General features: G+C 43.4%; 1 protein-coding gene across 1 annotated transcript in view; it reads left to right on the top strand.

Annotated features, from left to right (window-relative positions):
• Window positions 1-22,818, top strand: part of LOC134755221 (neurogenic locus Notch protein) — a 169,613-nt gene that overhangs the window by 136,358 nt on the left and 10,437 nt on the right. The window contains exons 6-23 of the mRNA XM_063691745.1: window positions 175-368; window positions 1,356-1,511; window positions 2,244-2,426; window positions 9,853-9,967; window positions 10,447-10,568; window positions 10,888-11,055; window positions 11,560-11,698; window positions 13,243-13,395; window positions 13,609-13,715; window positions 14,594-14,707; window positions 15,229-15,385; window positions 15,989-16,221; window positions 17,085-17,230; window positions 17,589-17,737; window positions 18,925-19,074; window positions 19,394-19,533; window positions 19,740-21,967; window positions 22,453-22,661. Coding sequence (XP_063547815.1) covers window positions 175-368; window positions 1,356-1,511; window positions 2,244-2,426; window positions 9,853-9,967; window positions 10,447-10,568; window positions 10,888-11,055; window positions 11,560-11,698; window positions 13,243-13,395; window positions 13,609-13,715; window positions 14,594-14,707; window positions 15,229-15,385; window positions 15,989-16,221; window positions 17,085-17,230; window positions 17,589-17,737; window positions 18,925-19,074; window positions 19,394-19,533; window positions 19,740-21,967; window positions 22,453-22,661 — 4,863 coding nt within the window. The remainder of the gene's footprint in view (window positions 1-174; window positions 369-1,355; window positions 1,512-2,243; window positions 2,427-9,852; window positions 9,968-10,446; window positions 10,569-10,887; window positions 11,056-11,559; window positions 11,699-13,242; window positions 13,396-13,608; window positions 13,716-14,593; window positions 14,708-15,228; window positions 15,386-15,988; window positions 16,222-17,084; window positions 17,231-17,588; window positions 17,738-18,924; window positions 19,075-19,393; window positions 19,534-19,739; window positions 21,968-22,452; window positions 22,662-22,818) is intronic.

Raw genomic sequence — 22,818 nt, 5'->3', positions numbered from 1 at the left:
CCTCCTTTGATCTCCTTCTCAGTACAAAGGCAGCCTTATACTCTTATGCTGCTCGACTCGGCCTTCAAAAGCTCACAAAACCACCATCTCTCTCCCCCACAGACCGCTGGTATGCCAGAATGGCGCGTGTACCAACTCCGTGACAAAATCTAACCATGTCCCTCTCTCCCACAGACCGCTGGTATGCCAGAACGGCGCGACCTGCACCAACTCCGTCGGAGGCTTCTCCTGCATCTGCGTGAACGGCTGGACTGGTCCTGACTGCTCGGTTAACATCGATGACTGCGCTGGTGCTGCCTGCTTCAATGGAGCCACGTGTATTGATCGGGTTGGGGCGTTTTACTGCAGATGCACCCCTGGAAAGACTGGTAAGTGAACAGCTTTGTTCTATAGACTGGTCTGTTTTTTTTATTGATAATAACATGGAAAAATACAATATGTGCACCATAATCATGCGCTCTTTTTATACATCAAAAGCAGGTACTTTTGCACTGTCCTACCGTCCCAGTGTAGCCCTTTTTTTATTAAGTACCTATAGGTATATTATAAGTGGATATTGGATGAGTGAGCCATCGCTGGTGGCGCGGTCGCGGGACAGGAGTACAGATTAAAACGTTTTGTTCGTTTATTCATCCAAATTAATTTCTACTAGTACTGTGATCTGTGATCTACGTGGTGACATCTATTGACTGGTAGAAGCTACTTAACTGGGTCAAAATTCTTTTCGTTGTCTTGTTTTTAAACGCCTTAAAATCCACCTTTTTTTAATACCACGTCGGTGGCAAACAAGCATACGGCCCGCCTGATGGTAAGCAGTTACCGTAGCCTATGAACGCCAGCAACACCAGAGATATTACATGCGCGTTGCCGACCCTTTAAAAACCTGTACACTCCTTTTTTGAAGAACCCCATACTGTAGCCCCTCGGGTAAACCTCGGCAGGGAGCTCATTCCACAGCCGAAGCGTCCGCGGGAGGAAACCCCTCTTAAACCGCACAGTACGCGACCATTTAGGTTCTAGGGTGTGAGGCTGAACACCCTGCCGACGGCGAGCGGTGCGGTGATAAAAAGCGGCCGTTGGCATCATGTCAAACAATTCTTCAGAGCACAGCCCATGGTACAAGTGGTAGAACACACACAAGGAGGCACACACACAGGTGCATACTTCTCAAATCCCTTTTAAACTCGACGTTACGCTGTACAACGCGCCTAATGTGCCGCCGGACGCTCGCCACTGAGGCCGTACAGGCGTACACTAATATTCTAATACCTTTCTAACCTTTCTTCACAGATCTCTGCCTTCTGACAACTGTCTTATAACAATGTTCTTACATTAACGTTTTCTCTTTTCCACAGGTCTTCTCTGCCACCTGGACGACGCCTGCACCTCTAACCCGTGCCACGCGGACGCCATATGCGACACCAGCCCCATCAACGGCTCCTACACATGCTCCTGCGCGTCCGGCTACAAGGGACTCGACTGCTCCGAGGATATCAACGAGTGCGAACAGGGTGAGTTCTCTGAAAAAATTACTGGCCGAAAGGCGAAACAAAGGATATTTCTTTGATATGAAACGGTACTTAAGGCCTATGCATACCGGACGTGACTTGCACGTGCGCGTTGTAATGTACAGATCCTTATGAGAGACGGCACACCGCCTGCGTGACGTGTCCAACATTTGAGCTGGTGTGCTCTGGCCATAAATGCGGTCACTTGTGTTTGAAAATCTTCGTAAACAGTCAACTGTCTCTTACCTAAGACCGTGCTATATATCTCTGGGTACTATATGTCCAGAGTCCGCCTTCGCTGACCTGTGTTATACTAAAAACAGTTCGTTGGGTCAATTTATTACCATCTTGTTTTTGTACAAATTTTGTACTAAATTGGCCGGTCAATTGGACAAATTGGGGCATTCGAACTGTGATTTTACTTTCTGGGATGATAACGAGGATTAAATCTGTACGTTAAGTGTACAGCCACAGATGGGTGCAATTTCAGGGTGGACTCTATGCGTTGGACGGAATTCTGTACTTTAAGGACTAGTACTAGCGTCTTTTGAGCGTCGGCATCTAGTCAGCGCTATGGAAAATTATGTCGCTGCGCAGTTGCGCCAACGTTGCGTCGAGCAGCAGCCATAGAGTTGACTAGACGCTGACGCTCGGGAGACGCTAGTGTGCGGTGGCTCTAAGAGCGCCACGAGCGAACATATAGTTAATACAGTTTCTTAACACGTTTTGTTTTAGGATCGCCATGCGAACACGACGGTCTCTGTGTGAACACGCCAGGGTCGTTCGCCTGCAATTGCTCCGTGGGTTTCACGGGCCCCCGCTGCGAGACCAACGTGAACGAGTGCGAGAGCCACCCCTGCCGCAACGAGGGGTCGTGCCTTGACGATCCTGGGACCTTTAGATGCGTTTGCATGCCTGGTAAGTACCCCGTTTCTTTTTCTGTGTGACTCTGTAGTCATAGGAATGTTTCAACCGATTCTAGCGCCTCGGCAGATTTGACGAATGTGTCCATTCGCCACGACAACTAACACAACCAAACCAATCATCGTAATTATAATTCTGTTTAAGAGTCCAGCTCTTATCGGTGGAGTAACCGCCATTCAACAACTTCTATGCCATTATTTTGAGCTCTACTGCCTTCCACGGTACTTTCTTCCTTAATTTTTCCTCCAATTATTAGTCATTGTCTCGTATAAGGTACCAGGTTTCAATCGTCTTTATTATATCTCTTTTCTCCTACTAAATCTAAATGTGAATTGGCCAGTCGTAACATAAGTCAATTAAAAACATTTTTTTGCAGTACAAAACTCAAAACATTTCAAAACTACGTATTTATCCAAAGTTACTTGCAATCAACCTTTCCATTTGGTTAAAAGAAGATAATTCCTCATCCACGAAATAATCTAGTACCTAAACTGAACTATAGTACCTCGTTTTCTTCAGCATTAGAATTAGAAAAAGGGTAGACAATTTTGACGGCTTTTTTATTGAAAAACGCTTAAAAAGTAATACCTATGAATAAAATGTTTAACGTCAAAATTAATGCTAAAAAAACCATGGAGACTATATAAAGGAGCCAAATCTCTATGAATGAAAAGTGTCCATCAAAAAACAGTAATTAGGCGGCGCCACCATACACCGAAATACTACCAAAAACAACCTACGTAATTTGGTCGGGTTATTTGTTGCCTTATGTCCCAGAGCCTAACTAGCACCACCGGAGAGATTAGGAACTATTATTTAAAGCTGAAAGCGATCACTTTTGCAACAATTCTGCCTTAAGAGATTGGCATCCTTTCTATACCATCCATAAAAAAACGAAGAATAGTAAACTGAAATAGAGCAATCAAATCACGTTTAAAGTCGTCGTCAATAAAATACTGTAAATAATTTAAACAAATATGACGTTTGACACATAACCTAACATTTTTACGAAGGTTATTTTCCCTGAAATATTAATAATTAACATTTAATTAAACTAAAAATGTATATAAATAAAATTTAAGTATATAGACTGTTGATTAAGGTCATGGTTGTCCTTTTATCCGAGATTACGAAGTAATGAAGGTAAAATGTTTTGTTTACATTATTTGCAAGTTCTATTGATTACGACTTTAATAACCTTTTCATTTAGTTGAAGAAAGATAATCTCCCTTAATCATCTAGTAAACTGAAGCACGTTTAAAACAGTACTAACTTCAACCAAACAGATATACGACCAGCGACGTCTGATAATTGGTCACAGGTTTATGGCAGTATAAATCTTGACGCTCGCGCCATATTTCCTGAATGCTCTTTAGAATATTGCTCTATAACTATTGCTTGATTATGAGCCCGGAGACTTTAGAAATTAACTTTACTATTATACAACTAATTCTGTTTGCTCTGACCTTTTTAAGTAGGCCTATTTTAAGCTTATTATCTCCGCCTGCCTGCAATACGGCCACATTAAAAAATTTATGATTATTCGAGATTCAATCTTAATTAAAAATAACGTTAAGTTTCCTTTAAAAATTTTGATGCCCAAGTGGCCGTATTGCAGGAACCAAACGTTATGTTCGTACATATTGAAAATATTAATTAGAATTAGAGCTTTTGTTGAATGAATAGCTACTACCGGCGACTTTGTCTGCGTGGAATTATGATGATTGATAAAAACTATCCTAAGGCTATGTCCTTCGTTAGGCCTTAAACGGGTGACTACTATAGTTATTGGCCCCTCCATAGTAATTGGCCACTCCATAGTAATCGGCCACTCCATAGTAATTGGCCACTCCGTAGTAAAACAGAAAGAAACAAGGCAATAAAAGTCTTATTTTAAGATTGGCCAATGGAGGGGACAATAACTATAGCAGTCACTGTCTCCATACAAAATTTAATCTAATTGTTTTTTTTTTTTTTTAATACTACGTTGGTGGCAAACAAGCATACGGCCCGCCTGATGTTAAGCAGTCTCCAAAGCCTATGTACGCCTGCAACTCCAGAGGAGTGAGGAGGAGTGTTTTCAACGGTTTTTAAGCATGAAGAGGAAATACACAAATTAACAATCGCATTTATAATATTAGTATTCGAAAATTTGTTTCTCAGACTCGGGAGGTAGGAATACCGCGAGCACACTAAAAGATGACATGTTTTAAGTACGGTGTTTTATCATTTGCGTAAAGCTAATGAGTAATGACTGACAATTAAGTAACTCTGTAACTTCTGTTTCTTTCATAAGTGGCATCAGTATCGCAGTGTATCAAAATCTTGAATCGTCTGTCGTGTTACTGAATAAACATTTCTTAACAAGCCTAAGTAATATTATCCTCATAGTCCCGTATAACCACTCAACTGTGCAACGTAGGGGTCGAAGTCAACGTCCCATAACATTCTAGAAAAAAACACGAGAGCAAAGTCCTTCGCGACATTACGTACCTCATAAAAAATAAATGCATGCCCATAGCTGTCCTACCGGACAGGTCTCAGTTATACCCTATCACTTAACAAGCTATTTTCATCATAAACCAATTTAAGTATCATCCCAGTTTCTTAAGGACCTGCAAGTCATATTTAAACTGGTTGTATCAACTCTGTAAGCAATGATAATTGAACGCATTTGACCGAAGCGAGAATGCGACCAGCGACGTAGTATGCCCATCCAGATCTTACTTTATGAAACTTCCTACCTTCTTAAATCTATAAGTTTACACCACTACGCTACGCGACCAATTGAGAAAGTATTTATCGCTTAACGCTTTGCGTAATACAGAAGCGCTTTTACATTTCTTCGTATTGTAAAGCAGTCATTATACGGCTGAATTGAAGAGAAGTTCATCGTGTTGCAAATTTGTTTGTTGTTTCTTTATTCGGTCGGTTAGCGATGTTTGGTTGCTTTGGAGACATCCTGTGGGTCGTCTTGAGTTTAAACAGACATTGAACATTGCACTGATGAATAAACAAGTACGATTATGCTCTTCCTATTGTTCAAAAGACGCTAATTTTAAGGGGCTTCGCTAGCTGGCGAGGGTGCACGGAGGGAGGGTGAGCGGGTTAATAAAAAATAGTATGAGCAACGCTGACTGGCGCGGACGCGTGCGATGGATTTCAGAGCCACCCCACACTAGCGTCTCCGTCTAGTCAGCTCTATGGCTGCTGCTCGACGTAACGTTGGCGCAACTGCGCGGCGACGCCATTTCCATAGCGATGCTCAAAAGACGCTAATGTGGGGTAGCCCTAAGGCCCGCTCCGTGCACCCGCGCCAGTAAGCGGGCGCCCTTAGAAATGCGTCTTTAGAACAAGTAGACGGGAGGTATAAGATGACGACTTTTTCACTTTATCGTATTACGCAAAAAGAAAGTAAAACACATAAATAAAATCAACAAGTTCCCACTAAAAGAATACAAATCGCCTGTAAACGCAAACAGTTGATAGAACATAATGACTGTCATTGCAAAATCTACAAGATTTTACACAGCCTATGAACCTATAACGGCATCGCCAGTCGAAAGGCAACCCTAGCTCCTAGACCGAAGAGTATAGTTCGAAACTGAATTGCTATTTGATTCTGAACCTTAACCAGTTGTGTTAAGGTGTCGGGTTGGCGAGAGAAACGTTTCCGTGTTGGAGACAATGCTCGGGCGTTCACATTGGTATGGGAACTAGGTCTCTGTTAGGGGTGGTACTAACCGGTTTTTATGTTATGCTCTAACTGCCTTAGTTAGTACTTGTGAGTAAGCTTGTGATGAGTACATGTCGTAGTTTTTTTATTGATTTTTCAAACAATAAATGAACATGTTATGATATTTCTGTTAAAAGTTGTAATGGTAACGGGTAGGAAATATGCAAAAAGAATTAATTAGTACAAAGTAGCGCTGTTACACTTTGTTGCTGCGTCTGCGCATTAGCCTTAACCGAGTCTAGAGTTGGATCAAGCTCTGCATGGCGTTTGAAGACAAAGTGTACCAATGTCATTATTAATGCAACTCTTGTATTGCGTTGTAAGCAACCCTACTCACTCATAGCTAATGACAATCATCAGGCAGTCAGGCAAATTGCAGCCGTCAACCCGCCGGGGATCGGTGCGGGCAACCCGGCAACCGCCACGCCCGGCTATTGGCATTGTTGGCAACCAACACGCTAATTGATTACTAGATCTTGTCAGAGCAGCAGAGATTGGCGATTGTTGAACACGCTGTTATACAAAGTCTTTCAAAAACGGTTGCGTAAAAAACTTCTTTTCTTAAAAAAATTGGTTGAGTTTTGGTTCAAATGTAACCTACGCCACTCGGGTCATTCTCTTTGGGCATACAGTGTCGCATGCAATACGGACCGAACTAAGGCCTGATATAGGACCATAAAACAGATTCGACTTCCTTCTATGTTCAGCAAAAATTTATGTACTTATAGACTAACCACGCGTGCCCTCGAATAATCTTGTCCATTTGAATAATCTGAAAGAAAATTATTGACCATACTCAGTAGTTTTTTACATTTAAATTTAACTAAACTATTAGCTGACATGCTCATTTATTAAGTCTTATAAGTTAGTAATATCACAACAAGACAAACTTAACAATCTTTAGAATATACCAAGTAGCTTAACAATTAAACATACACCAATAACAATATATACAATAACAGTATAGCAATAATATTAGTCTGTATGTGTGTGTAAGCACTAGCACGCGCATTATCATGCGGCGGACATGCGCACCGCGGCCTGTGATCCAAAATCGTGACAGTTGCACTCCGGCACAAGACAGGAATGGCGGCGTTTAAGTCAAATTTCGAAGTGTGTTATATAGTATTGTCACAGGGCGAACACGATATACATCAAAAATCACTTGCGTTTCTATTTGTGAACGGCACGTCTGTACACGCATCATGCGTCATAGTCATAGTGTGTGTAAGTTGCTTAAAAATAGGAGCGGACAGCAAACGGCCGTCAATCTGCTGTCGCGGGGTGAGGTAATTCGAGTAGGGGCGGGGCGGTGCGGCTGTTCTGTGCAATACTATTACTTATTCTGTGGTATTTGTTTTTCATAATAGCACCCGCCTAGGCCTATTTTTATTCCACCGGTGCCGAACCATATTCATGTCGGTAGTGAAAAACCATACGGGCCCACTCGCCTAAAGCCTATGGCCGCCTGCAACTCTAAGGCTTTCAATGAGCTCTTTGAATACATGGATTAGGCTAGCTTCGGTCATGTAACTTTTTAAACCAGAATGTAATGATTGTTGATGTAATCAATATTTGAGTGGCAAAGAGGTTTGAACTCACGACCTCCATCTTTGTTTTGTGTCGAATAGGGAATATTAGGGACGCCACTATCACAATCTGAGGGTCTATCGCGAAAAAAGAAAATCGAAATTTCATTATCTAACATCTCTGTCACTCTTGCATATTCGAGCGATAAGGAGGCAGATAGCGAAATTTCGGATTCGCGTTTCCCGGTAGGTCCTCTGTACACAAACCGCCTTGATGCATCAATGTCGTATTTTATTATCTCTGAAACTTATCAAAAACCTGTTAAAGGTGCAGAAAGTATAAGTTACTCTATGGTTTACTGAAAAGGCTAGTGCTGCACTCTGGTGGCAGAACATTGCAGTAATATCCCCTATTAAGGGTTAATTATTGATATGATATATTATTGAAAATACGTGATTACGATACGATGAAAATTGATTACGGAACCATATAGAGATGGATTGGTCTAATTTTAGCCATTTTATATAGGTTTGAGGGTTTGACCAATTTTCTTCTTACTTGCGACGCGAGCGCAGGCGCGGTCCCCTCCAATAAGCCGTGTCGGTTATAGAAATAAATGGCGTAATAACAATTATTGTTACACCGCCGTGGCATTTACAAGTAATTGAGGTCTTATCAACACGGGGGTAATTCTAGACCTATACACATTCTTTACTTTATTGCGATCTAATAGGATGAGTCTAAATTTGGAACTTTGCGATGGATGATAATTGATAGTACAAGAAAGCCATTGAAATTTCAATATAAATTAAGTTTTTCGTGCGGACATTACATTTCTTTTTTACAAAGCAACTTTATATTTGCCGCTAACCGAGGCGCTGCTAACGACCACCGCTCAAAAATTAATACGTAGAAATCTTAGTAATTTTTTTCCCCACCGGCATAAACAACTTTGTCTTCGGAGACCACATTCCAAATTTGGAGTTTCCGATACAAGTGGCCACTTTAAAAATATTGATCGCGAGCGCTTAAAAATTTCGCATCTTTCTCTTGAGTGTTTTGAAAGTTTCAACTTTATAGTTAACGTCGTAAGGTCGCTTTTTAAATATGAAAGTTTGAGATATGACTTTGAGAAATTGCGCGCTCTGTTGCCTTGGATAAAATACAAGTTTTGCGAAAAGGTAACATGGTATCTTAGTAAGGGCTCGTTCGAACACTGGTTTTAACTCGTTTCTCAAAAACGTACTCTGTTTCTCACATGATTGGGTAGATTTTCGAGTGTCTTGTGCCACTGAAGGGCAGACGAGGTGAATGTTATTGGAATTTGAGTATTATAGTTTAAGATTAAGGTTGAATTTGGTTTGTAAGTGAGTGGAATGTTTAGATGAGTCCGGTCTCAATTAGAGCCGGGTAGCTTGGTCATACGGGGCTAGTTTGTTTTTCTAACTTTCTATAAAGTGGATAGTTCAACTAGGATAGTAAATATTGTCGCCATATTAGTTTATATTTATCACTTATAAGATCTCAAGTTTATTGAGTATTTTTTGTGCAAAATTAATAGACATCTTCCCATCATAACTATTCTTAAATGGGCATTCATAGAATTCCTTTTTTAAGTAAAATCACAATTGTTAATTTAAACTTAGTATTGTGATGAATGTTTTTGCTTAGAATTAGAAGAAAAATGTTTGGTTTAGTCTGTTTTGTGACTCCTTTATACATACGTTTTGTATTATTAAGCTGTTTCTTAAAGTTAGATTGTTAAGTGAGGTTTTTTTTAAAATAACAAACACTTGATTCTGAGTAGAAAAAGCCCAAAATTAGTAATTTTACGAAAATCTAGGTTTGGGCCCTGTTATTTAAGGTTGTACAAATCCCTTTTTTTAAATTTGGACATTTTTTATGTTGGTTTTACTCAGAATCACAAGCTCTTTCGACCCTAATGGGAGAAATAAAGTGTCTTAAGAATTTTATTTCCCCTCCGTTACCAGTACCACTTTTCATCGACTTTGTACGACGGTAACGGAATGGAAGGATCGAAAAATGGATGGTAATTTAAAAATGGCCCGATTACCTAAGTCATAGGTTATTACAATAAATATGACAGTCTTAAATGCTATTTTTATATTTAATACAATCTAATCTTTGTTCCAGGCTTCACGGGAACGCAGTGTGAAGTGGAAATAGATGAATGCGCCAACAATCCCTGTTTGAACGGCGGCGTCTGCCACGACATGATAAACGCCTTCCGTTGCAATTGCGTTATTGGGTAAGTATTAAAGAGCCACACACTCGGGTCACTCACACTCGGGACTCACATTTGGGCCACTCACACTCGGGTCACTCACGGGCTGGCGTCGGTCAGCTAATGGAACAACTCCAGATAAAGCTGAGTAAAACACTGTGTTCGACTTAACGGATGAGTCTCGCGGGATTTTTGTATATAACCAAAATAAATAATGAGGTACCGCAGACACCTGTATACCCGGGTACACGTTTACTTGGCTGTGAGGAAACACCTGTTCTTAAAGTTGCTGGTAACATTCGTAAGTCGGCACCACCGACGTCAAATATCTACCTACCTAATATCTTCTTCGCCCGGTATGTCCTATTTATTTTTGACTTAATTCCTTCCCCGTTCCGTCAACGAACTTTCAGGTGCATCCTTACTTACGGTGCCAATAAAACATTTCAGAAAAACCGCATAATTTTTTCTCGATTAAGTATTTAATCGTTATTCCCTTTCAGATTCACCGGCGCCCGTTGTCAAGTGAACATCGACGACTGCGCTTCTAGCCCGTGCCGCAACGGAGGCACCTGCCACGACTCCATTGCTGCTTACACGTGCGAATGCCCGCCAGGTTACACGGGTAAGCGAGCAATGTATCGGTTACAGTATGTTTAGCTGCGACTTGCAAATAGAGGCGGCTGGCCTCAAAATGGAACAGGGATACGTAAAATTACTCCATTAGTGCATAATATGAGTGCAAATGCCCGTCAGGGTACACGGGTTAGCGCGCAATCGATCGCTTACAATATTTATGCGTTAAATTCCCAAACAGATGTTAGTATACCCATTGTGCTACATTTTGGACTACCCTTTTAAATGTATTTCTTAAATAGAATAAACAGCTCACACGAAAGGGACAAAGAAACATTTAACATTGTAAATCTTATTACTTCGTGCAGGAATGTCATGCGAAACGAACATCAACGACTGCCTGTCAGCTCCGTGCCATCGCGGCGAGTGCATCGACGGAGACAACAGCTTTACGTGTAACTGTCACCCCGGGTATACGGGTCGCGTCTGCCAGACGCAGATCAACGAGTGCGAGAGCAATCCTTGTCAATTCGGAGGTTAGTTAACTAAATCTATCAATAAATAACAGCTTTACTTGTTACTGCCACCCTGAGTACACGGGTCACGTGTGCCAGGCGCAAATAAATGAGTGCGAATGCAACCCTTGTCAATTCGGAGGTGAGATTTGCAGTTTAACTTCTCTACATTATGTACCGCTGCGTCTCGTCTCAAAGACACTATAATTATTTAGTCACTCAGTTGCTGTTGACTGATAATTTCATAGTTATTTTCCTAAACTACTGGTACTACGCTTCGGTTCTCTGTTACCATGGCTTGCAAGTCATATGAAATAGTTAACAAAATTAATCCCCGATAATGCGAAAATAATAAATATAATAATTCCCATCAGTGCTTGGAGCATTTAACATAAGCGCCCTAAAAACCCAAGATTTCACCCTGCGCGTTAACTATAGTTCTGTCGATCCGAGATTTCCTGTTCACAGGAGTTTTATAGTTAAAACTTTAATATGAACTGTTTTAACAAAATTTTCTTTCTCCAGGCCACTGCGAAGATCTGATCGACGGCTACCAGTGCCGCTGCAAGCCCGGCACGTCGGGCCGCAACTGCGAGATCAACGTCAACGAATGCTATTCTAATCCATGCAGAAACGGGGCCACCTGCATCGATGGAATCAACAGGTTAGAGCACCCGTGTACCCACCCTTATACAGTCGCCATCAGAACACGCACTCTAACGGCTTGACAATATTTAACTTATTTTACGCGATTAAGTCCCGTCGTTGTGAATAATAATGAATATATGCGTGTTCAGATATTTGTGAGCACCTTGACCGCTCCGATATATCTGATGGCGACTGTACACACCACGTTTGTAGTTTAGCATTAATGGTAGTTAGAGGGATAATTTTAACCTCCAAAATTTGTGGGGTAGATTCTTTTCTGTAAACCTACGTTCAATGTTTAGTGTAACTTATTAATAGTTGGCACCTTCAATCTTAGCACTAGTTTATGTCAATCTATTTGACAGTTTTAATTACTTACTAGGAAATTTTAACATCAGCTATTTGTTGAAATATTTAAGTTGTGAATGTGTTTAATAAAATGCATGCATTTACATCGGGACACGGTAATAAAAATTTGCTGAATTTCTTTCTTTGCAAGCGAATTTAACACCTCGGTCGCTTTATATTTATATCTATACCTTTTAATCGTTTCTAATATTTTCTTTCTTTTCTTTACACGCAGCAATTATTTCGAGTAAGTTCTTCCAAAATAGTAGATAGCATGGTTTTTCTCTAAACATATTATTTCTTAGCTGCATGATATACGTAATCTCTGTAAGACTGTATTTTTATATAAATTATCGCACTATTTGACTAAGCACTTCTCCTTTTGCACCCGTATCATTATAAGCTCTGTGATGTTTATAACAAGTTTTACTGTCCTCGGCCATTGTAGGAAATATTGCTTCGGTCTAATTTCCTTGCTCCTATTTTCTCAGAATAGCCATCTTTATTTAAATAATAACAACGCACGGCTTTTTATATTAGACTTAAACGTAAACGGTTAAATAAATCGCTTTCCGTATATTGGGTATTAAGTTATACTCGTACACAGAGAGTCAACCGCAAACATCGAAAAACATTATCTGCCTCTTTGTCGCTCGAATATACAAGAGCGATGGACGGAGGAGCGATAACGATTTTAGATTTTTCGATATTGGCGGTAGGCCGTCTGGTTTTAAGATTCTAATGTAGGATGACAGATGCGAGCAAGTCAGATAATAATTTCCGTACCTTATTTAATCCGATTGGCGCTTTCGGTGAAAAGTTACCACTTGTCTGGACCGCCCGTCGATCTATGGAACAGGGGGCCTAGCCAATATAACAACCGTTATAAGAAAGCGCCAATCGACACATAAATAATGTATGGAAATAGTCACGTGACTTTTCTTAGCATCAGTAGGCCTAGCACATGATTGGCGCGACAGTATCTCGCCGCGAGATAGATTACCCGTCTTTTTCTAACTGTATTAATGAAAGAGGGACGGGTAGTCTATCTCGTCGCCAATCATGTGCTAGCCCGGCTGTTTTCCCGATACATTTTTTCTTATCTTGGCTAGGCTTATACTTATACTTTTCGATTGGCGTACGTCGACAAACGAAAATCACAAACCTTACATCTGTCAAATGGAACCCGTGTACCAACCCGTGTATCCACAGGTACACCTGCGAGTGCATCCCCGGGTTTACGGGCCAGCACTGCGAGACGAACATCAACGAATGCCTGTCGAACCCTTGTGCCAACGGCGGAAAATGCATCGACCGCGTCAACGGATTCCGCTGCGAATGCCCGAGGGGCTATTATGATGCCAGGTAAATATTCATAGAATCCCAAGTGATGGGAAAAGGATATGCGAATGATGATATAGTGGAAAACTTTTCTTTCGTATTAACACATTATAGTCCGTCTACGCTAAGTTTGCACCGATTGACAGTGACGTCAGTGACAATGTTTGGCCGTGCCAGACTTAGCTTAGATGGATTCTAGTTATGTCTTGACCTTTCTAACTGTACGGTTGTTTTCAGATGTCTATCGGATGTGGACGAGTGTGCGTCCAACCCCTGCATCAATGGCGGCTCGTGTGAGGATGGAGTCAACCAATTCATCTGTCATTGTCTACCTGGCTATGGAGGTATGAGTTACTAATTATCAAAAGTTTATTAACTGTATAATGTGTAAAGTCTAAGGGAATATTGTGCCGTTTTTGTACCATTTCGTATCTTGTCAGAGTGACAGAGCCGCTAGGGATCTCATACTTTTGTCACTGACAAGGTACGAAATGGTACAGGAAAAAAATTACTTGACCGTATGTAGTCGTAGAGAAATGTAAGAAAACGCGCCTTATTTCGTAGTAAACATTTAGCGTCAAGTAGCGGAACTTTCAGTACTGGTCAACGATTTTCAGCTAATATTATAACCAGAGTAACCGGAACTCTAAACTTCCAAAAAGGAATAAAGTCAACATGCTGGTATATATAAGCCTAGGGGATGGTACGGAGAGTTCTCGGGGGTGGTAAAGCAGAAGACCGTGCGTTCTGTACATAGGTTTATTACCGGACTGACAAGTGACAAGGCATTACAATAAGGCCAGCGCCAGAGGGCGCGCGGGGAGACTTAACCCTACCCTCCACCAATATACATACATAACACATACAATTCGATTCCTTACATTTTATCCAAAAAAAGATTGTACAAAAACTATATGCATAAACGCAATATTTCACCGACAAAAACACAATTTTACTTATTTTCCATACATTCAAGATGGGCTCTCAGTGACCTTGACGTCACGTTCACTTATCGTTTTGTTTGGAGCGTTTCGCGAGTGAAGTACGACTGTCGGACTTTGACTGTCATTTCTGACTTTTGTATTGCTTTAATGCAATGGGTCCCATATAGACATTTGATCCTAAAAACAAACCTGATCGATTGATACCATTAATGAAAATGTGTCTCTAGCCTATACTAGCCCAGTCATAGAATAGGAATGCTAAGTATTTGCATTTACAGGTCAACGCTGCGAGCGTGACATAGACGAATGCAGTTCGAATCCTTGTCAACACGGCGGGACATGTCACGACCGCCTCAACGCCTACAAATGCGACTGCATACTGGGTTTCAATGGTAGGTTTACTTTCACTCTGCTTCCTGTTACGATAATTACTGACGATTGGCTATTGACGACCTGTCTGGCCTAGTGGGTATAGTGACCCTGCCTGTGAAGCCGATGGTCCCGGGTTCAAATCCTGGTGAGGACATTTATTTGTGTTGGACAAATATATTTTTTTTATGAAATAGGAGGCAAACGAGCAGACGGATCACCTGATGGTAAGCGATTACCGCCGCCCATGGACACCCGCAACACCAGAGGGGTTGTAAGTGCGTTGCCGGCCTTTAAGATGGGAATACGCTCTGTTTCTGAGTCATGGGTGTTTTCTATGTATTTAAATATTTATATAAGTATTATATATAGATTTTTGAAGTTTCAGTTTTCTTTTGGATACTCTTACCATCATACCACACGGTTCTTTATTAACATCCTGGTATAGAAGTAGTACATTTATTAAATAATATAAGATTGTACAAATAACGAAGTGAATGCCTGCCTCATAGACTTGTCGCCTAATAAAATATCTTTTGTCCAGGTGTGAACTGCGAGACTAACATCGACGACTGTGCCGGCAACCCGTGTCTCCACGGCGGCTCCTGCATCGATCTCGTGAACGGGTACAGATGCGTCTGTGCACCGCCGCATTCCGGGCGCAACTGCGAAGACACGCTGGATCCTTGCACGCCTAACCAGTAAGTCACTCTACCTCACTGTTAAGAGTATTTAAAAACCCGTGTAACAACCCGTGTAACGCCCGATCTATCGACGAACTTGTAGACGGGTACACCGGCGCCGCTTCTTTTTCTGAGACATCAATGTAGTTTTTTTATCCTTACTACTCTAAAAAACATAGCTATCTCTTATATATTAAAGATTTTCCCTCACTGCACCATACTGAATATCATAATAGACAATCTAATTGACAAGCTTACAAGAATCAACTACGAGTATAAACGCTACTTTTTACAGCCATCTTACGGTATACAATCTTATGGCTGTAGCCATCTTACGGTATACAATCTTATGGCTGTAGCCATCTTACGGTATACAATCTTATGGCTGTAGCCATCTTACGGTATACAATCTTATGGCTGTAGCCATCTTACGGTATACAATCTTATGGCTGTAGCCATCTTACGGTATACAATCTTATAGGTTTTGTTACACTAAGTTTTCGCTTCTATGGAATATCACTATACCCAAAAATCGGCTTTTCAGCGTAGCTTCATGGTTCAGTGCAGCCATTTGGACCACTATTTAACTAAATAGTTAACTAACATTATATTTCCCCACAGATGTCGCCACGGCGGCCGCTGCGTGGCCGAAGCGTCCTACGCGGAGTTCAACTGCCAATGCCCAGCCGGTTGGACCGGGGCGCTCTGCGAGCGCGACATAGACGAATGCTTCGCTACATCTCCGTGCCATAATGGCGCCACGTGTGTGAACACCGGCGGGAGTTACACGTGCGTGTGTGCGAGGGGCTACGAGGGCAAGGACTGTGCGATTAACACCGACGACTGTGCATCTTGTAAGTAACCAAACAGAAGCTTAAGACCCTTGTGGTCTTGGCCATCATTGTCACCATAGGACATCCAGGCGCGGGGAGCGAATGAACCCGTTCGTGGTCCACGTTCCATTTGTTCGCACGAAACGTTTTGCCTCCTCCTTTTTGGTACGGACGGTTAAGGAATGGAATGCGCTCCCGCCATCTGTATCCCCTGATCAATATGACCTCGGTCTCTTTAAAGCAAGAGTGAATAGGCTGTTACTAAACCGGTGAGCTCCATCTTAGGCCCTGTCTTCACTTTCCATCAGGTGACTAGGGCCAATCGCCGATCAGTTTATAAAAAAAAATGGTTTATAATATACAGTGAGAGGTAGTGTTCCTTGTTTTGATGGTTCACATTTTTTTGAGTGGTTCCCCTCTTGGACCACCAAATTTAGTCAGCATTTGTTAAATTCCATACTAATATTATAAATGCGAAAGTGTGTCTGTCTGTCCGTCTGTCTGTTACCTTTTCACGCTTTAACCGCCGAACAGATTTAGTTAAAATTTGGTATAGAGAAAGTTCGAGTCCCAGGGAATTTATCCCAGAAATCATCCTTTAAGGGGGTGAAAAGGCGGGTGGAAGTTTGTATGGGAAATCGATAAAAAGCAGATTTGATAAAAAATAAGCTACCCAAATTAATAACTACGCAGAAGAAGTCGTGAGCAAAGTCTAGTAGTTAATATTTGGAATAAACCCAACTTCTTTTCTATGACATTTGACTTTTGTGATCAACCGTCTGTAATTAGTCTGTATCCCCTTTCAATATTCGTCCCAAGCTTGACGATAAATCTTAAGCACGAGATTCCATAGATATATGTTAACATTCTATCTCTCTCTGCAGTCCCATGCCAGAACGGCGCAACATGCCTCGACAGCATCGGCGACTACAACTGCGTGTGCGCAAGCGGCTTCGCGGGCAAGCTTTGCGAGATCGACATTGATGAGTGCCAGTCGCGGCCGTGTATGAACGGAGCAACTTGCAACCAGGTATGTTCTGTCTAAATGGGGGATATTACTGCAATGTTCTGCCACCAGAGTACAGTCTTTTTAGTAAACCATAGAGTAACATAATGTACCTTTAACAGGTTTTTGACAAGTTTCCAGAGATAATAAAATATGATATTGATGCATCAAGGCGGTTTTTTTAGTATGTTGATGTTCCAAACTGGTTTTTTTATATGTACAGTCAAGGGCATAAATATATATACATTCCCAAAGTTTAAAAAATATGTGTACGCTCTTACACCTTAGACAATAAAGTCGTGTTCACATATTTTTGAGTCATTTGTCTGGATCGATATATTTGCCTTTGACTGTACAATCTAACAAGTAATCAATTTAACAGTACGTGGCGTCCTACACCTGCACCTGCCCGCTCGGCTTCTCCGGCATCAACTGTCAGACGAACGACGAAGACTGCACGGACTCGAGCTGCATGAACGGCGGGACTTGCATCGACGGCATCAACTCGTACAACTGCAGCTGTCAGCCTGGGTAAGATATTACTAGAACAGTCGGTAGTCTCCTCAGTACGTGGCCTACTGGATCTGTTCGCTCGGTTTCTCTAGCATCAACTGTCAGACGAACGACGAAGAATTCACTGACTCGACGGCATCAACTCGTACAACTGCAGCTGTCAGCCTGGGTAAGATATTACTAGAACAATCGGTAGTCTCCTCAGTACGTGGCCTACTGGATCTGTCCGCTCGGTTTCTCTAGCATCAACTGTCAGACGAACGACGAAGAATTCACTGACTCGACGGCATCAACTCGTACAACTGCAGCTGTCAGCCTGGGTAAGATATTACTAGAACAGTCGGTAGTCTCCTCAATACGTGGCCTACTGGATCTGTCCGCTCGGTTTCTCTAGCATCAACTGTCAGACGAACGACGAAGAATTCACTGACTCGACGGCATCAACTCTGCAGCTGTCAGCCTGGGTAAGATATTACTAGAACAGTCGGTAGTCTCCTCAGTACGTGGCCTACTGGATCTGTCAGCTTGGCTTATACGGCATCAACTGTCAGACGAACGAACCGACTAATTAAGTAAGGAAATTTTACTAGAAAAATCAGTAAAGTAAGTCAAGTAAGCTCAGACTAAGTTGGTCGTAGTTTTTCAAATGGGAACTATAAATCATGTCAAAAATTTTGAAAATTGAACCTTAGTGTTAAAACATGAATTTGAATTGAGTTCCTTTTTTGCAGAATTTAACAAAAATATATTAATCACAGAAGAGGTGTAAAGTGTGAACAAAAAAAATTCCTCCAAGTTACAGATTTGAAGAAGATGGCGCCCTATGTTTTGCCAATTTTTAATAACTGAAATTACCGGAAAATATACGGAGCCGTACAGCGGGGATCACGAATTTGGCTTAGATTTCATACGTCTAGTAACGCCGTAATTTTTCATCTTCATATGTGACATTTTCAACCAAAAGGTACCACATTGTCGCTTGTCAACAATAAGGTTGATTTCAAAATTCAAATTGAAGGTGTATGGAAATAGCGCCTTATTGACAACCGACACCTTTTGATTGAAAATGGCACATATTTTTATCGCTTTCTGATTACGTTCAACTAAATCTAAACTAAAAAATGTGTATGAAGTGATATATCAAATATTATCTAACAAAATTAAATTTGATTATCCAACAAGTTTAACATTGACATGTTTTCCAGCTACACGGGCTCGAACTGTCAATTCCGCATCAATATGTGCGACAGTTCGCCGTGCGACAACGGTGCCACCTGTCACGACCACGTCACCTACTACGCCTGTCATTGTCCGTACGGGTACACTGGGAAGCACTGCGAGTCCTTCGTCGACTGGTAAGTACACATTGTCAGTTTTTACACATAGACACGTCACCTATTAACGCATTCACTGCCAGGGGGCGTGGCCTAGGAACAAACTTGTATGACGGTGAACGCACATGTGCGTTGGGGGCAGTGAATGTGTTAATACGCCGGTCCCTGCCCGTATGCATACACTGGGAAGCATTTTGAATCCTTCGTTGATTGGTAACCTAACCTACTGATTTGTAATCAGTCTTGTCCAGTTAAGATTGTGTGTTGGATATGTTGAATGTTCTCTGTAACATCCTACGATTTCCGACACCTGCCAAGCTAACCTAACCCTTATCCCCAGGTGCGAGGGAAACCCGTGCGAGAACGGCGCTACGTGTTCGCAGAAGGGCCCGCAGTACACGTGCACGTGCGCGCCGGGCTGGTCCGGCAAGCTGTGCGACGTAGAGATGGTGTCGTGCAAGGACGCGTCTTTCAGAAAAGGTACCTATCGTAAACACCCCCACATTCATCCCTAAATGACAACTACTCTATTATGATATGAATATTTTTGAGGTCTGTGCAGCATTATTGAAGTCTAGACTTTTTTTATCCTTTCCAAATTCCGACAAAGAGTCAAGTGACTTGATAGCGCTATGGAATTTTCTTAACTTGAATTACCTATTACTAATAATCGTCCTCTCGTACAGGAGTGCCGCTAAAACAACTGTGCAACAACGGCACATGCGAGGACATCGGCAACTCGCACCGCTGCCACTGCCTCGACGGATACACCGGCTCCTACTGCCAGAAGGAGATCAACGAGTGCGAGTCCGCGCCCTGCCAAAACGGCGCGCTCTGCCGCGACCTCGTCGGCACCTACCAGTGCCAGTGCGCCAAGGGCTTCCAGGGGCAGAACTGCGAGCTCAACGTCAACGACTGCCTCCCCAACCCCTGCCAGAACGGCGGCACCTGCCACGACCTCATCGACAACTTCTCCTGCTCCTGCCCCTTCGGCACCCTCGGCAAGATCTGCGAGATCAACGTCAACGATTGCAAGCACGACGCCTGCCATAATAACGGAACTTGCATAGATAAGGTCGGCGGCTTCGAGTGCAAATGCCCGCCCGGCTTCGTCGGCCCGCGATGCGAGGGCGACATCAACGAGTGCCTCTCCGACCCCTGCGCCAGCCCCGGCACGCAGGACTGCGTCCAACTCATCAACGACTATCACTGCAACTGCAAGCCCGGCTACATGGGCAGACACTGCGCCGACAAAGTCAACTTCTGCGCCAACTCCCCCTGCCAGAATGGAGGCATCTGCACCGCCATACAGGGGCGCCACGAGTGCCTGTGCAAGGACGGCTTCCACGGCAAAGACTGCCAGTACTCCGGCTACGCCTGCGACTCCAACCCTTGCCAGAATGGCGGCTACTGCCGCACTTCCGAAATAGGCGGCTACATATGCGAGTGCCCGCGGGGCCTGTCCGGCGTCAACTGCGAAATAGACTCCATGAACGAGTGCCTCAGCAATCCGTGCAATCACCCCGAGGCCAGATGCATAGACAAGCCTGGAGACTACATCTGCTACTGCCCGAACCATCACACCGGCAAGAATTGCGACCACTACGACCCGGACGCGACAGGAGGGTACGGCGGCCTCGACTGGTCCTACCAGAAGGAGCAGTGCGTGAAGATGGGCTGCAAGCAGAAACAGGGCGACCACAACTGCGACGAGGAGTGCAACACGTACGCCTGCGAGTTCGACGGCAACGACTGCTCCCTCGGCATCAACCCGTGGGCGAACTGCACCGCGGCCAGCGTCGGCATCCGGTGCTGGGAGGTGTTCATGAACGGCGAGTGCAACGAGGCCTGCAACACCCAGGAGTGCCTCTTCGACGGACGCGACTGCGAGAAGTCCCTTAACCGATGCAACCCGATCTACGACGCCTACTGCCAGAAACACTACGCCAACGGCCACTGCGACTACGGATGCAACAACGCCGAGTGCAACTGGGACGGGCTGGACTGCGAGAACGAGCTGCCCCCGCACCTCGCCGACGGCGTCATGTCCGTCATACTCCTCATGGACATCAACGAATTCAAAGAGAACTCCGTCGCTTTCCTGCGAGACTTGGGCCATCAGCTGCGCACCACGGTCAGGATCAAGAAGGACCATTTGGGTAACGACATGGTTCGCCCCTGGTCCCGGACGCAAGACATCGGCTTGCAAGATACGGAGGTCGCCAAAACCCACCAGATCATATTCATGGAGAAAGTACAGAGCGGCGTGCAAGTGTTTTTAGAGATAGACAACAGAAAATGCACGGGATCTGAGTGTTTCTTCTCAGCGCACGAAGCTGCGGAGTTTTTAGCGGCTACGGCGTCTAAACATCCTTTATCCAACGCATTCCCCATCTTCAAAGTGAAGGGTGTGCCGGCGGGGCCAGAATCTGAGCCTCCCACCAACTCTAAATACGTGTTTATCGGAGTGATACTTGTGTTACTGGCTGGATTATTGATCGGTGTGCTTGTAACGGCTCAGAGGAAGCGAGCGGCCGGTATAACATGGTTCCCGGAAGGGTTTATCCGGAACAATTCTTCGACCCGCCGCCGCTCGCGTCGCCGCGGCCCGGACGGTCAAGAGATGAGGAACTTGAACAAAGGTTCCATGGGTTGTATCGACGTGGACATTAATGGCGGGCACATGGGTCCTCCGCATTGGTCGGACGATGACGACGATGGCTTGGCACCGCCAAGGGCCAAACGTTTGCGAGGTCCTGGGGATTCTAACGGCGCGCCAGGAGGCTACGCGTCGGACCACACTGTGATCACGGACTATGAAGAGGCTGGGCATGACTCCAGGGTCTGGACGCAGCAGCACCTCGACGCGGCGGATATCCGGGTGCCTCCTAGCATGATGACGCCGCCAGCTATCGTAAGTTTACTTTTCTTGCATTTAGAATTTTTGTACAGATTGATTCATAGATATTGTTAAAGGCTCTTTAAGAATTTGTCTAAAATCTCACAATTTACAATGTTCAGCTACTTAGTCGTAGCAGAGCTGTTGCCAGTTGAGAAAAATTTATAATTTACTGTATTTTTTTACTATAGTATCTGAAGCTACATAAACTAATTACAGACCTAGATAAACCTTATCCCATTGAAAGTACAAAGTTTCAGAGCAATCTAGCTAGTCGTTTTAAAATGAGAGCGTAACTACGTTTGTATGGAGAACCGAGCTTGCCAGGGACTCTTGAAGACCCCACTTTCGCTTTTCCGTATCAACCAGTAAATATAACTGCTGCCATAACTACTATTTCAGTATCAGATGGGTAAAATGGTCCCGTTTTCTTCTTTTTTGTACTTTCGGCAAGTTCCGCCGTGGCATACTATCAAATTCGGACCACTGCCTTATTTCAGCACGACGGACATGTAGACGTGGACGCCCGCGGCCCGCTCGGCATGACGCCACTCATGGTGGCGGCCGTCCGGGGCGGCGGGCTCGACACCGGATCGGACGCCGAGGACGAACAGACGGCCCACATCATATCGGAGCTTGTCGCGCAGGGCGCACAGTTGAACGCAGCTATGGATAAAACAGGAGAAACCAGCTTGCATTTGGCTGCTAGGTGAGTCATGCTTATTTCTCTGATGAATCCTCTACACTATCGGCGATGATAGTATCATTCAGTATTCAGTATTCAGTCATTTATTGCCTTCATAGGTACATAATATGGTATTACATAAGAATTTTGATCAGCTATGAACCCTGTAAGGGCACTGCAA

Source organism: Cydia strobilella, chromosome Z (assembly GCF_947568885.1).
Source record: "Cydia strobilella chromosome Z, ilCydStro3.1, whole genome shotgun sequence".
In the NCBI taxonomy this organism is placed as follows: domain Eukaryota; kingdom Metazoa; phylum Arthropoda; class Insecta; order Lepidoptera; family Tortricidae; genus Cydia; species Cydia strobilella.
Note: the sequence above shows the minus strand (reverse complement) of the source record. Positions and strands in the feature narration are given on the sequence as shown.